The sequence below is a fragment of the Schistosoma haematobium genome, chromosome 1 (assembly GCF_000699445.3).
Source record: "Schistosoma haematobium chromosome 1, whole genome shotgun sequence".
NCBI lineage: Eukaryota > Metazoa > Platyhelminthes > Trematoda > Strigeidida > Schistosomatidae > Schistosoma > Schistosoma haematobium.
This window is the reverse complement of record NC_067196.1, coordinates 54,136,334-54,148,736: the sequence shown is the minus strand read 5'-3', so window position 1 is coordinate 54,148,736 and position 12,403 is coordinate 54,136,334. Positions and strand designations below refer to the sequence as shown.

Below are 12,403 nucleotides of genomic sequence, written 5' to 3'. Positions count from 1 at the left end.
TCAACGATTTTAACTAGAACTCCGAAAACTCACTCTCAAAGTTAGTCATCAGTGAGTACATGATAACCAACAGTATAAGAGACTAAACAGTTATCCAATGATTTCACTTTTCAAATAGTTGTTTAACCGAATTTGTTTTAAATTAATATATATATATATATATATATATATTGTATTAAAATAAAATTTTATTATAATTTTCTTTTCTAACGTATATAATCTTTTTAATCTTTTATTCACATGTTTGATATTTGAAATATATTTGCCCATTCACTGGTAATATGTTTATACAAAAATATATCTACATTCATGATTGAATATACTAACAAACGTACCCAATCAATAATTTACAGTCAGCTAAACAATATATGGAAACACATGGAACAGGAATGGGTAAGAATTTATTGATTATGCAAATGAGATAATATTTCTGAATTTTGTTTTCTTAACACTGAACGTTTTCTTCTTAATATCTATTCAACTGACTAACTGTTTGATTTATACAATGAATTATCATTAAATGATTATTATCACAGTCATTGACTTGTTTCATTTTATCTATCAGGTTTTTTTTTGTGTAATTTCTTTCAGTGTAAACAAATTCAAGTGTGTGTTTGTTTTTGTCATTTAAAGTGGATAAAATGAAAAGCTCAAATTTATATGTATATACTGTCTTAGCGAGTGATTATAGAAATTTCTGTTACTTATTCTCAAGTGTATTTATATATATATATATGAATGCTTCAAATGGATTAAAACTGCTCATTTGTATTTAATTTTTACAACGTAAAATACATCCGTCATATAGCTTTTTGTTTCGTTGAAAAGATATTTATTATCTACTAGAAACAATCAACTGAAATCTATTGCTGTTTGGAGTTAGTTTGATAATACTTATTTTAACAAATCGTAGTACCTTACAACAAAGATGAATCCAGTATTGCGATGAGATAGTGGTTGGAGGCAGTCGACAAAAAACGCTGAACGAAGGTTTAATGCTATTTGGCGCTCAACAGCAAGATGTGTTTATTATCTTGAGAAAATTGGTGCTTCCTGATAAATAAATTATGAAGACAGCTCAATCCTTCAGAATGTTAATCGAGGCCCGATAAAGTCATTAACTGTGAAGATGGGTGACACGTGATCGAATCCTTCAAAGAGCATCAGTTCCCTCAAGATTATATGTACGCCTTGCTAACGAGTACTTTATAGCACTAAACCTAGACTCAGGGTTTTATATCGACTATCTTCAATCACTATCTCATGTCAACATAGTGCATGAGAAATTGAGTCACCTAGACCAGTGGCCACATCTCAACGTGGTCGATAGAATTCGATCTGTATTAAGAAAAACTTGGTACACATGACATTGGTCATCACCCAGTGATCCAGTATTAGTTAAGAAGCTAACCATCAAATATATTTATAGTTGAAGATTGATTATATTTTACTCTTTTAATTATTCACACTTATGATTTAATTTGTTGGTGCTCTATTATTATCAATGAATACTCATCCTTGATTCTGACTTCCCTAACATCACTTTTACCTGCCAAAATAAAGTTTAGTAATACTCTTGGTACCTGTTGGTTTAGGTTCAAACTATAATGTTTCAGTATAGAACTTGACTGATTTGCCAAAAATGTTACATTTTAACTACTTCCTAAATTTCCCCATCTTAGATTTATTATATAACCGGAGACGATTCAGGATTCAAACAAATCATTATGTAGAATGAGCTTAAGTATTCCTCATTTTATAATATCATTTAGTTGAAATATTTAATATGGACTTTCTATTCTAAACTAAAGAAATAATAACTTATTGACTTTTAATAAAAGATTTTTTGATAATGATGGTCCTGTAACAAGACTAAAAGGTTGTATATTCTGATCTAAAATTAGTTTATATTGTGTACTATTAATAAGTTCTGGTTTGTTTCATGTAAACATCAACTGAAAGCTGTCCAAACTAAGTAGCAATGGTAATACTATCAACTTTTCGGAAATGTCCATCTTTAAACATAAATTGGAATTTTTCAATATATAACAGTAACCAAAAGTGGAATATCTGCCAGTAGAAGATTGAATTGAAGAGAACAGGAAAGGAAACAGAAAGCAATTGTAATAACAACAGAATCAAAAGAATCATGAAGCATATAAAGGACAAATGAACGAAGATGTACAAATAATGTATTCAATGCATGGTTTTCATATTGTACGAATGCACTCTATAATTTTGCATTAAACCATAAATTTGTTATCCTCACCAAGTCTTCGTTCACTACATATATATATCATAAAAACTTTTTTAAATATGTTGAGGACATAAAAAACAGAATATTCAGAAAGAGATGTAATCATTAAAAAGATATCAGTAGTTTTAACTAGATACATTATTAAATGAAGTCGTTATTTGAATACCATCAGATCAACTTTGATTATATCAATGAAATTTCAGCTTTGTTTTATTTCTCTCCTAATGTTTAGTCATTTCCATACGATTGAAAATATGTCAAGCTTCTTATTAATAAACTATGTTATAGTTAAGAACTACTTTTCTAACATTGTATTTATAGGTGAATCAGAAACTTATGCTATATTATTTCAACATACACCTTGTTATGATCTGGTTCCAGATAGTGCTAAACTTATTTTATTGGACAGTCAATTAACTGTAAGTTGATGTTATCTATACTTTTGTTTATGTTAATACACAACTTAATAGTTGAATTCATGAGTCAATTAAAGCTAGACCACTATGGAAAACCCAAAAGTACTAAACAGTGGCGTAATTTTGTCGACTGGTTGAAATTAGACATTAACACCATTGGTTGTCAACTCAGTAGCCTAGAGGATAAGCGTTTGCGCTCTAGACCGATAGGTTATGGGTTCTAATCCCGCGAACGGGATCATGGATGTGCGCTGCCGAAAAGTCCCATACTAGGACGAAACAGTCAATTAGTACTTCCAGGTTTTTTATGATGGTCTAGCTTTAATTGACTCATGAATTCAACTATTAAATTACTATAATATCCATAAAACCCTTTTCTGGTTATAATACATGACTAACAATAAATGAATGGAAAGTAACTTATCAAAACTGTGTATAACAGTAATATCATTTACTTAATTGATAATACTAATACTTCTGAGGAATAATAATCAATACTTTACAATTGTTCATTTTCTAAATGAACTTTAAAATAGAGGTTTCATTTCAATTTCTTTAAGATATAAAGTAAATATCGACAATTTGTAGAGATTAATGAGTATTCTTTTGAAGACTTAAATATCTGCAATTTATGTAACTAGTACATTTTGAATAGTTGTTAATATTTCTTAGTAATGTATTGTTCATTCATCGTTTTTAATACAGCAATTACATCATCGTATCTTCGTATATAATCCGTAATACACAGTAATTTTATTAGTTACTTTCAACTAAAATACTATGTTGAACGTAATAAATGATTCTACTGAAATCCATCAATACTTGAATAGGAATAGATTTTTATTAACTTACACAGAGTTCTTCATCGAGGTAGGATGCAAATGTAAGTGAGTTAGAAATCAAAGTGGGAACATTGTGTTCAGTGTATGGAGTTTTAACCGACTCTAAAACTGAAATAAATCTATAATGTATGGGCTATCTCAATAACTTGTATAAATTGTCCAAAACGGATAAACGAAAATATCGATCACTCTGAATTGAAATATGTCGTGAGTGTTAATAAAAGAATAGTCTAAACACTTACTAATAGTGATATAAACATGATATCCATTGAAACATTTGATGGCTACCTGTACTCAGTTTCTCAGTGGATAACATCCATCTGATAAGTCCCAAATAAGACGAAACACTCTTCCTTGAGTTTACTGCTAGCAACAAACTATCTATCCTAAAATAAGACTTTTTTCAAAAAAACTTCATAACTGATTGTTTTCTTTCGAAATTAAGAACATACAAATTTTAAGAACTTTGAGATTGTTTTTCATCTTGCAGTATGACATATTCTTCCTCAGCAAAGTAGGATGTTTCATTCAATCTAGTAAATTCAGGAAGGAAGCAAAAAACCAAATTAATTGCATCATTCAGTTCAGTGTTCTAGGTCAGGTATTTCTAAATTATCGATTGTTCAACCCTAAAGTAAAATATGATAGTATTGCATATGATGCGTGTAGTTGTCGTTCAATAATAAAATGTAAAAAGATTTGGTTGTCTTTACGAGAAAACTCGCTAGCTCATAACTCATACCTAGGAAATATCCAAATGTACAGTTCGCTTATCAATAATAGTCAATAGGAATGCTTACTTACTAGAGCAGTCATAGGTGACATATATTCTCACGAAACAAATGCAGCACACAGACTTAATATAAAAATATCATCAACCTCAATCGTTTTGAATGAATTTATAAACGAACTGGACACGTCACTTGGTCTTTATTTGTATATAGAACAAATCATTGCTCGAATAAAGCAAATGCTATTCTACTCCTTACTTGTCTGATTATCACGCTATTCGATATCACATTATTTGTTTTGATAACAATAAAGTGGAAACTTATCATACGGTCAAATTGTTTGGAATGTTTGATTACGAGGTACATATTCTCGATAATATTTCTCACTTTTTCACATTGTATATAATGTTTGTTTATTCAATTTCTTGAAAAAGCCCTTTTATTCAAAATAAGCAGCGCTTATTGAACTGGAATATGAAAAAAGTAATTTGTTTGTATTTAACACTAAAGTGTACGCGTATTTAAACATAGTTAGACAAATGTTTTGAGCATATTAAATCGCCAAAAATAACACATAAGCAAGAATAATATGTAGCTAACATTGTTTTCGAATTTAAAATGATCTATGAAGATAGGATAGTGATTAATAGGACTACACTAATTCATAAGTGGATTAAAATCGAAACATGAACAAGTCGTGACCAATGGAGCTAATCCGTGTCGGATAGAAACAGGCATCTACCTCAGTACAATGGAAGATGGTCGCGCAATTTCGTGGATTGGTTGATGTTAGACATTAACATCATTGGATGCCGGCTCAGTTGTCCAGTAGGTTAAGTGTTCACGCGCGAGACTGAAGACCCTGGGTTCGAATCTCGTGAACGGAATCGTAGATGCACGCTGTTGGGGAGTCCCACAATATGACGAAACGGTTGTCCAGTGCTTCGAGGTTTCCAACGGTGGTCTAACATCAATCGGTTCATGGTTGTAATCAAAAACTTAATAATCTTCACAAATCCTTTACCGAAACATAAACAAATAGATCACCACTCAGTGAATAATGTATATCGTGCTTGATGATTCAGAGTTTGATTCTGAGCAAATGTTGTACGTGTAAATTGTTTATGAACCAGATAGTATGATAAAACATTTAACCAATCGTATTTAGTTAGTAATTTGTTTGTACATGACGGTTGATTCTCAGAACACATTAAAAATATTACAATAATTTTATTATAATTGAATTACGAAAATTCTAAAAAAAAAATTAAATAATGCATATCTACATAACATGTAATAAATGTTATGTACATTCTGCTGTATAGGATTTTCAGTATTCTATATTAAACAATAAATTATAAACTTTTGATAAAAGTCAATAATTAAATAATTAAATTTATTTAAAATTACTATTGGGATTAAACATAATGGAAAATGTTGTTGCTACCAACATGACTCAGTCCACTTGTCAGTGAATTCATGGACTTGTGCCATGTAACATTATGTTTATGTATAATTGTTAAATAAAACAAACAAACAAAAGCATTGGATTCTCATAGTAACTAAGTATAATTTTCTGCATAAATGAACAAATAAAAGAAGTAAATATGAACTTTTGATACTGTAACCATTTCAACCTGTTTGTATAGTTCTCAAAATGACAATCATTGTACCAAATATTTATTTGTAGTAAGATAGTGAATTAACTAAATGAAGTAAACAATCGATTTCCCAGTATAAACACTAAAAACAATACATGTTAAAAAAAAAGTACAAAAAGCAAAAAGGTAAAAAAAAATTGTACTGAAAAAATGTATAACATTTTAAATATCCGTGCTTGGATTAAAAAGAGACTGAATCACCTAATATAGAACAAAAAACAGATTATAACGGTAATGATGGCACGACTTAATTTTCTTTGATTTGTTATTTACTGTTGATAAATATATCGTTGGCGAACTTTCCAAAGAAACTAGATTCTTCCATACAAACACTAACTGACAGTAAATATTTCTACTTATTACGGTTATACTTCACCAACAACAAACAGTTCAATGAGTTACTTTTATGGGATTCTTGTGCAAATCATGCTCACTTTGGTCCTTAACTGGAGCTAGAGCACTTTATAAATTAGTAAACATTAGTTATGTATATAATCCTAATTTCAAACACCTTAGAAATGGGCCTTCTCAACGTTAAGCTAAATCAAATCCATGACCTTTGAGTATTGTTACGATCAATATACCATTTATTAACTTTCAATTACATTTAAAGTCATTAGTTTGTGTTATATAGCAATGACGAGATGGAGTTTACCTGAAAAATATATTTTTTTTATACATTTTGTACAATCTTTTCATAAATATACCTTTCAAAGCATTACATTTTCAAATAAACTTTATCTTCTCATCGTTCTATCAAAATTCGGTTGAAACTATTATCAATAATTAACAAAGAAATAAACTGTATTTTTAACATTTATCCATAATTTTATTATTTATTAATTGTTTTATTCATTAGATAGGTAAAGCATTTAAAGCACTTATTTACAATGGTATACGTGCTGCACCAGTGTGGAATTCAAAAAATCAAAATTTTATTTCAATGCTTACTGTAACTGATTTTGTACAAATGTTAAATTATTGTTGGAATCAAACTGTACCATCGAATATTGATGAATTGAAGAATATACAAATTGATGACGTGGATCAAATAACAATACAGCAATGGAAAGGTAAGTTTATATACATGAAATATTAATTCTTTTTTAATAATGTTGAGTAGAATAGAAATCTGTGAGAGTGATTACTGGCGTAAACATGTAGTGAACGAGATCTTAGGTGGAAACAGCCAATTTATTATTTAATATAAAATTGCAGAATATCTTCGGAAAATATAAGAACCATACGTCAAATACGTCGTTTGTAAAATCTTTCATGAATTATCCTTTTCATTCTGTCTGATTCTTCCAATTTACTTGTTTTTTCTATTTCCCTTTCTGTATTCTTCAACTCGATTTTCTTAGCCTTATGATGCTAGCTATTCATATTTTGGTTGGTGTTACAGTTTACTTATGTTCGGCGATATATTTAGCATACGCCACAAATATGTTAAAATGTTAGTCAGAAATAGTGAGTAAACGAATAAACGTATACATATATATATAAAGCACACGCTATCAGACTAGATAATTTTTATTGTAAATAAGAGATTGACTGATGCTGTCCAGTCCTAGTTTTAACTTTATGTATCATTTGTTGCTCAACATGATTCATTGTGTAATAAAAGATCTTAAAATTCTTTGAGGGTTAACAGATAACGTGAATCAAATGATTTATGTCATATAATGTTAACCGTTTCTCATTATTAAAAGAGCTAATTGTGCATACTACTGTTAACTCTGAACTTGATATAAAATAACTCTCAGATGTGACCTATTTCACAATTAGCATTATAAAAGTTACGGGAGAACTATTGTGCTTAACAAAATGTATTTGTTTCTGGAACCTTATTAATATTCTTCTAGGTTTATTGTTTATCAATAATACATTTTCAATTCAGTAGTTAAAAGTATTTTATTTAAATCAGGTGTTAATAATCACTATCTAACTGTTTTTATAAACAATTAGTATTGGAAATATATTTGTTTATGTATACTGAAGGTCTTATTTGTAAAGAAACATTTATCACCTCATAATGGGTTATTATAGAAGCAAATCGCGTGCTATATCTACATGTGATAAACGTGATTTCGAAGTCATTCTTTTTATGCATATTATGCTATGAAAACTTTATGAATCTATATACACATAGCATTAGTTATGCTATTTTAACATTAAAATATTTACATATTATATCCTGAAAAAAACTAATCCTTTTTCAGTATTCGTTCTTGATACTTAGTATACTTGAGGTGTAACCTCCGTTTTTCAATTTTAATGTTATTTATCAGTATCGAGTTGTGGAGATTATTAAGTTTTACTGAAATCATGAACCCATCAATGATAATTATCACGTGTTCGCTAGTGAATAAATTCAAGAGAGAATTCTTCGAATTCCGGTGTGAAGCCGTGACCAGTGGAGTTCAACTTTGTTGAGTGTTAGGCAATTGCTCAACAAAACAATGCAACATGATCGAGCAATATCGTGGATTGATTAAAGTTGGACATTACCATCATCGGATACCGGATCAGTGGTGTAGAGTTTAAGCGTTTCAGCACTTAGATCAAAGGTGCGGGATCATGGGTGCGCAGTAATGAGAAGTCACATACTAGGAGGAAATGAACGTTCAATGCTTCCAGGTTTTGAATGACGTTCTAGGATTGATCGGCTCATGATTTCAGTTTGGAGGTATTTGCCTAACTTCATGAATAAAGTTAATTTGCATTGTACTTAAATTCAACCATTTAAAAGACTGTTTTATTTACTTTCTTTTAACTGACGAACGAAATAGTGGATTGTTTCCTGGCAATATATCTACATAGAATGTCACTTTACAGGTTTCCTTATCGTATGAATGACTATTATGCTTCTGATATATAATATAATAATTTTTAATTACAAGAATCAAACCCAAAGTAGGCTGATATAAACAATTGGAAATGGACTGAAATCAGAATTGTAAGGCAGTGGGTATTAGCTAACTGTTTAAATCATTGATGCGCTCATCACGAGAATCAAACGTTTCAAATTTAACGTCTCATTAGGTGATATTTCGCATTTCTGTAAGATCTCATTCAAATTATGAAACAAATGCTTAGTTTTCCTTTGTTGATAATACTTTTGTAGTTAAAATCGACTCATAAAATAAACTATCATTGATTTAACTGTTCTCCATGAATTTCCTTTCTTAATTAAAACCATCATGAAGTTAAAACTCATAAATTGTACGTAAGATTTTGTTCGCACATGGAAAAATAATTATATATATATATATATATATATATATATATATATATATATATATATATATATATATATATATATATATATATATATATATATATATATATATATATATCCAAAGCCCCCAAATGTCCTGGTGCGGCCGAAAGTGGGGCGAGTCAGCACTCTCTGTCGAAATGCTCTCACATGGCCATGTGCATACAACCACTTCCAGGAAAGTTCTACTCACTGCCATCTCATGGCGGGAGTGTTGTTCACGAAATTGAGGGGACGAAAAATGAATGTCCGGCGCTTTAACCGGGTCGTTAGATATGAATGATCCACCTAGGGAGTTGGAAAACCCCGATTCCAAACCACTGGTGAACATGGGCTCCAGGATCCTAAAAGAACAAATGGCGTATGAACCTATTGTTCGTCACCGGCTACCATGAGACTGCATCTACTAACGTTGCTCCACTGCCTTGTGTTTTAGATCTTTAGATCGAGGGCTCCGGGTGTGGTCTTCTAGGGAAACCACCTGTCTCTGTTTGGGCATCTGGACAGTATCCCATCCCTCACACAAATCGAATGATTTGTGTGGCGCATATCTATTTGGTGCCTTTTTGTATTAATGTTTATGCTTTTAAATAAATAAATAAATACATCACCCAATAATTAATTCCCCAAGTATATAATATTTTTGTTCAATTTAGTGTTTGTACGAGAAAACTGATTCAGATTCCAGACACTTCTCTGATCATAACAATTCAAAACCATTTTATGACTGAATTTATAAATTTCCTTTATATATTTGTTTATAATAGAGACAGTAATGAAATAGTGAATCAGAATTGCTGTAATTTTAAAAATTGAATTTACCAACTAATAAAGCCTAAAAATGTAACCGCAGAACGTATGTAGATAAATTTAGGCAAATCAAATCATAAAAAGTTTTTTGGATAGATTGGCTGTTGAATGAATTTTTAAAGATGTTATAAATTCATACATTTATCAAATCAGACAGTCTACACGAGTCTATTATCTTCCAAACGATATATATATATATATATATATATATATATGTTAGAGTTAATGGGGGTCTTGTTTATTTTACATAACGCCATATACAAACAATTGAGATTATGAATAAGTAAAATTGCTGAAATAATATGAAAATAAGTGATTGTGTAAATCCTTTTCTCAGTACATGGTTGTGGAGATTGTTACGTTTTTGATTGAGATCATGAATTGATCGATGTTACACCACCAGTGAAAACCTGAAAGTACTGGACGGCCGTTTCGTTCTAACATGGGACTCTTCAGCAGTGTGCACTCACGAACCTACTTGTGGGATTCAAACCCAAGACCTTCGGTCTTGCGCGCGAACGCTTAACCTCTGAACCACTGAGCTAGCATACATCGACCGTTCAGTGCCTCCAGGTTTTCAATGATGGTGTAACATCGATCGATTCATGATCTAAATCATTTAAGTTAACTAACAATATTTTTGAGATAATATTAAAGTATATTACTAGAAATTATAAAATATAGTTTGTTTGAAATCTCTGGAATAGTATTTGCTAATTAGGATTATCATCATTAATTACAATACTTGCAGTTTCATCAAGAAACATTACTCAATCTACAGTGTTATGCATAAACATCGCCTGTCCTTAACCAGTTCAAATCTTATTATTGATTAACACATTTATATTACACAAGTTGAAATCATGAGTCAATTGAAGCTAGACCACCATGGAAAGCCCGGAAGCACTGGACGACCGTTTCGTCTTGGTACGGGACTCCTCAACAGTGCGCACTCACGATCCCGCACCTCGCGGGATTCGAACACAGGACCTACTGGTTTCGCGCGCGAGAACTAAGCCATTAGACCACTGAGCCGGCATCCAATGGTGTTAATGTCTAACTTCAACCAATCCACATTTATATTAGTTTTGATCTTCATAAGATAATGGAAATTAATTATTTACATACAAAACGAATATAAAATGCAAAAAAACTTTAACCAACTATCGGTTTGTATGAGTGATAATAGTTAAACGAATAATCCTATAATTAGTTATTCACTCATTAATACTTTTTCAAGGCCATCCATGGGCGTTTATTTAAAATGGAAAATTTCAAATAAATTTTATATTAATCATTGAAGTTAAAATGGCTGGGAACATATATATATATATTTAAATAATAATATTTTTTAGATATGCTCATAGCTGACAGGACACATCGTTTATCATTACAAATTACATCGTCTACTGGTAAAAATGTGGAAAAATCAATGAATAAATCGCATACTAGTGCTAATTGTACAACATCTTGGCCACCGTCAATCAATACATCATCGTCGTCGTCAAGTTCACGTTTGGCATCTAGTAATGGCGACAGCGATAGTAATAGCGGTAGTAGTAATGACAGTGGGAGTGATAGCAGTAGTAGTAGTATTAGTAGTGGTAGTAGGAGAAGCATCAGCAGTCGTTCTAGTACAAAGTCATTATCGTCGGACCTTCCAGTAATACAATTATCATCTACCATATCAAATCAAAATTTGTCAGACAATACAGTGAAATGCACATTGGATGATAATGAAAACAATGTTGGCGATGTGGAAATGAGAACTCAAATTGATAACACTTCTATCAATAAAAACAACCAAACACTATGTTTTCTGAATAAACCAACACAGAATATTTTTCCTGTACGTTTACTTATCTGTGATCCAGAAGAATCTATTTTTAAAGCTTTACGATTATTGTTAAGATTTCGGTTACATCATTTGCCAGTTATGGATTCACCTTTCGATGGATGTGGTAATATATTGTATGTACTTACTCAACGTAAACTATTGACGTATATGTTTGAAAAATTGAATAAATTACCTCAACCAAGATTTTTACAAGTAAGTTATCATTTTAATACAAGTGTTTTTTAATTCCTAACGTTTAATTTCAGTAATAAAGCATAATTTCTAACCAATCAAAAGTTAGTAACTAAAACTCTAAAGTGTAACAATGTGGGTTCAAATTCAACCACGTCCCAAATAGATCTTCATTGATTAAGACTGAAAATTGCAGAATTTAGATAAGTGGCAACTTAATCAACAGTTAACAAAATACACTTACCACTTAAGTTTCCTTTCTTATTCCCCAAATAACTTAGTTTTAAAAGTTGGTTACAGAACATAAAGCGTACGGATTAAAAACTATATTGCTTACCAACTAATCAGTTCATGCAAATGTTATAACTTGTGACCTT

The 12,403-nt window shown here is 30.6% G+C and overlaps 1 protein-coding gene across 1 annotated transcript in view; it reads left to right on the top strand.

Annotated features, from left to right (window-relative positions):
• MS3_00001613 (uncharacterized protein) overlaps positions 1–12,403 on the top strand; it is a 69,273-nt gene that overhangs the window by 42,751 nt on the left and 14,119 nt on the right. Inside the window, exons 5-8 of the mRNA XM_051209083.1 lie at positions 354–393; positions 2,579–2,676; positions 6,767–6,980; positions 11,353–12,047. Coding sequence (XP_051074505.1) covers positions 354–393; positions 2,579–2,676; positions 6,767–6,980; positions 11,353–12,047 — 1,047 coding nt within the window. The remainder of the gene's footprint in view (positions 1–353; positions 394–2,578; positions 2,677–6,766; positions 6,981–11,352; positions 12,048–12,403) is intronic.